At 39.4% G+C, this 4,607-nt stretch overlaps 1 protein-coding gene across 1 annotated transcript; it reads right to left on the bottom strand.

Annotated features, from left to right (window-relative positions):
* Positions 1 to 1,757: 1,757 nt before the first annotated feature.
* Positions 1,758 to 2,312, bottom strand: LOC150038828 (uncharacterized). Its single transcript, XM_090314600.1, has one exon. It carries the CDS (start codon positions 2,310 to 2,312, stop codon positions 1,758 to 1,760), a length of 555 nt encoding a protein of 184 aa, XP_090170726.1.
* Between the last annotated feature and the right edge of the window lie 2,295 nt (positions 2,313 to 4,607).

Genomic DNA, 4,607 nt, shown 5'->3' with positions numbered 1-4,607 from the left:
CTTCCTAAGATTGCGTTCAAGTTATGCGATCATGCTACACACACAACGACAACATGCCATCTCTCAATGCAAATGCCATAGTTCCTAATTCTAGGACGCATGCAACATATACGATAATGTCGATAGGACTTATGTCTAAGCATCTATTCTTGTCTATGTGATGATGAATGATGCACACATACACAAGGTGACCGCATACTATCATATCCTACTTCTAGGGTGCATGCGATGCATAAAAGCAAACAGAACTTATGTCTAAGTTTCTATCTCTTGCTTATGCGGTTCTAATCTGACTCTCTCAAGCCTAGATTCTTTCTTTAGACTACTCTCTCAAATATCTCTAAAGGTGAATGACGCATACATAAGACAAGATGATCGCATAAAGTGAAGATCTTAGGTCATGCTAGCTAAGTATTTCTCAATCCATTTGGTAATTCAGCTACTCATGCGAATTGTGGAGAGATTGAATAGATATTGAAATGAGAATTCCATTTTCTATAAATAAAGTGCAAAATACAAAATAACAATGGAAAGTAGGGATAAGAAGCCTGGTAGCAATGTTTTGCTTCCCGTGGCTTTTACACTGTCTTTTCACTCCAACGCTACCCAGAAAAATATCCTTGTTTTCGCAAGTGTTGACTCTCTCTTCTTTTATAGCACTTCCCGGCAGTCTTTCGAGCTATCCAGGAATGTCGCGTTTTCTTCTCTTTGCTCGTCTCCGCCTTCTAAGTATAAGAATAACTACAGACTAACGACTTATCTACTTTGTATCTGATCTAACTTGTTATCTGGCAAACTCCTTTAACGATGGTCGCTTTCGGTATTTATAGAGCTCAAGGTGAAGAAGCTTTTCTCTCTAATGATTGCAATGATGGGAGGTCATTAAATCTTTTGCTCTGATGTGCCGATTAATGGTCACCGAAAAGTTGAATGTACTTGCTACAGTGTGTCGTTAACGGCTTGTCAACTAAATTCGGATTCGACCGTCATCAGCTTTCCATCCTATCATGATTTATTATGCTTTCGCCTTGATGCGCCATCTTTATGCGGCCACCTTCTTGAGCAACTTCTCGCGAGCGCATATGATCGCATGACTTTGCGATCGCAATCTTTCAATGCGTGCGGACGCTAAATTCCTTGGATCACAATTTTACTTGCGCCAACACATTTTTCCTGCACAAAATAAGTAAATTAGCTGCTTTTATGCGATGGGCGCATGCGATCGCAATATGCTCAGTTTAACGTTTTTGGACATGATTTTGTATCCCGTGCATGCAACATGTTGGGTTGATTCCTCTTAGGTCTGCTAGTGTCCATCCTATTGCTTTTATGTACTTCATATTTTCTTGTTCTTCTTGTAGCGCAGAGAAAATTATCACTGACAAAGTTTCATTTTTCCCCAGGAAAACATACTTCAGATGACTTGGCAGAGTCTTTAATTCTACGGTAGGTGGTTGTTCCAAGGATGGTTTTTGTGCTTTTCTCTCTTCATTCAAATTCACCTTTTCTTCTTTGTTCGTTGTTTCCATGATCACATTGTAGGTTTCTACGGATGCAGTCGCATCCTCTCTTTCATCTTCTTCTTTGGACTCCTCTTCTTCATTACAACTGGGTTCATTGTCAGAATCGGATAGGTCTTCATCTTCTGGATACTTTATGGCTTTAATGATATCAAACCTAAGCTTCTTCCCATTTACACTCAACGTAATCTCTCCCTTGTACACATCAATTTAAGCGCAACCAATAGATAAAAATGGTCATCCCAATATGATAGGAACATTTTTGTCCGCTTCGTAGTCGAGAATGATGAAGTCTGCCGATAGAACGAATTTGTCAATTGAGACCAGGATATCCTTCAACTTTCCCTCTGGGTGAACTAGGGACCTGTCCGCTAGCTGGAGAGTCACCGTCGTGGGCGTCAGTTGCCCCAAATTCAACTGTTTGAAAATCGAAAGGGGCATTAGATTTATATTGGCCCCAAGATCACAAAGCATTTGACCTATATATATCTCGCCAATTGAGCAAGGTATTGTGAAACGTCCGGGGTCGCGCATCTTCAGTGGAATTATGATGTTTGACTTTTGCGTTAATGCCACCGTTGCGAACTTTCCTGTACTCCTGTTCTTTGTCACCATGTCCTTAAAAAACTTAGCATATTTTGGCATTTGTTTTATCACTTCTGTGAAAGGGATGTTGATGTGTAGCTGTTTTAACATCTCCATGAAATGATGACACTGCGCTTCATTATTTTGCTTCTTCTTAAGTCTTTTCGGGAATGATGGTAGCTTTACCTTCACGGTTTCTTGTTCCATAGGTTTAAAAGTGGACGCCACTTCCAATTCTGTCGTCTCATTTTCTTCTGGTTCATCCTATGTCAATGGGGTCTTGGATTCCATCGCAACTGGAGTAGTCCTACTTGGCTCCGTCTTCTCTTTCCCTATTATCTTTCCACTTCGCAAAGTCACGACTTGACATTGCTTCTTTCTTGTGTTCCCTGGGTTGCGAGGAAGCTCAGTTGAACTCGGCAACGCCCCTTGCGGTCTATTTTTCAGTTTGCTCACAATCTGTCCTATTTGGATTTTGAGATTGCAGATTGAAGCCGCCTGATTCTGGAGCACCGTCTCATTCTTTTCTATGTACTGCTTTAATAGGCTCTCCAGGGAAGAAGATGACGGCGCTTGTGAGCTGCTAGTTTGATTTTGCGATTGGTCGTTTGTTCATGGGAAAAATCCTTGTGGCCCTTCTTTTTGTGCCATGGGTTGATAACTTTGTTGATTATTTTTCCACGCAAAATTGGGGTGATTTCTCCACCTGGGGTTGTAAGTGTTAGAGAAAAGATTGTTCTTTATGAAGTATACAAATTGCGGGTTCCTTGGACATTCTTCCATCGGATGTGCTTCTCCACAAGAGGCACAACTTGTGCTCTCTGATTAATTGTGTTAACCTGCCCTCTTTGCGTTCATGGGCTATTGATTGCGATGCCCTGTATCAGATTCATCATCGCATTCATTTGATTTTGTAGGGATGAGATGGCCCCATTGTTTGCGTCTGATGGAACACGAGACATACGCAGCGGGATAAGGATCTAATTACACACTAATTGTTTTTAATTAAAAAGAAATAAGCATGCAAATGAAGGAAAAACAGTAAATTAATATGGATAGAAAAAACCATGCAACAATTGCATGAAACAAATCCATAAAAACCCAACACCTAGAATCCACTATCTAAGTGGGCTTAATGTCTCCACTATAAGCCAACACCTAGCCCACTATTTTGTTAGTGGAATTATCCAACAAAAGTTTGGATTTTCCCACTAACTTTAGTCAAAGGGCAAAATAGTCATTTTGTCAAAGTCAAACTTTGACCAAAAAGTCAACATTTTGACTTTTTATGATTTCCCGTGTTGACTAATTTTGACCTCCCGAGCATGATTTCACATTCATTTTCTCGAAATTTAAATCACATTTAAATATAAGGCCAGTCAAAGTTTGACTTTTCAAAGTCAAAAGTCAACTCTTTGACTTTTTACATCTTTGACCATTTCCATTATTTCCGAGCTTCTGAATATGAACGTATTCATATTCTTGATATTTAAATCACATTTAAATATTAAAGCTATATCTCTAAACTAAAAAACCGACCATTATATCACATATACTTATCAGTTTCTCTCTCTTCACCTAATTCGAACAATTCGAATTATTCTATCATACTGTTCTAAGTTTATTCCATATGAGCTAGTAGAGGAACCTAATGGATCTATAGATCATGGGCTCCAACGATCCGAGATTAGCCAGCTAAACTCTTTAAACGGAGCTAATCAACATTCGTTAACTAACGGGTCATTCCACTATAGTTCCGTAGTTGCACTCCCCTCACTATAGATATATTTATGTCCATTTGATATAACTATGATTAGTAAGCTAATCCTTCACAGGTTGTTCGTAATCTCGGCTGGGTCATAAAAACCGTTTTTACCCCCAAGACTACATCTTGTTCCTTAAGTTCTACTGATCCTCTAATGAATAATTGGTTTAAGGTCCAACCTATAAACTGAACCCCTCTCGAGCCAAGGAGAGGGTGGGGCCCTTTGTTGAAGACCTAGATTCAGTACTAAAGGGAACAACCTATCTACTATCCCTATAACGGGTAGGAGTGAATTTCTTCTTGCACCCTATGTTCCCAACTATCCACCTGATCTTACCCCTAAAATAGGAGGCTTATTAGGCCAGCGATAATGAGCTGCCCTCATCTATGCAGATCTAAGGATAATTCTGAGTGAATAGGAGTTCATAGTTAGCTCAGGATTAAGATTAAGTTACCTAGGTCATCAATTAACGAAATAGTCAATTTTTTTTTACATAAAACGACATTTAGAACGTAAAAAGTGACTATTTCATGGTTCAGTCTTATGTAAACTCTTTACATAGGATGCCCCCACTTTCATGTCTCCATATGAACGATTTAGGATCACCTCGTTTGTACTACTACAAAATGGGCCGCATCCCCAGAATAAGGCGCCCAACCTTATTCATATACTATAGACCATTTTGGCTATATATTTGAACTTGATCCACATTTATGTCACTACATAAAGTTCAAAC

The sequence above is a fragment of the Benincasa hispida genome, chromosome 1 (assembly GCF_027475165.1).
Source record: "Benincasa hispida cultivar pf3 chromosome 1, pf3_genome.v1.1, whole genome shotgun sequence".
NCBI classification, from domain to species: domain Eukaryota; kingdom Viridiplantae; phylum Streptophyta; class Magnoliopsida; order Cucurbitales; family Cucurbitaceae; genus Benincasa; species Benincasa hispida.
This window is presented reverse-complemented; position numbering and strand designations above follow the sequence as displayed.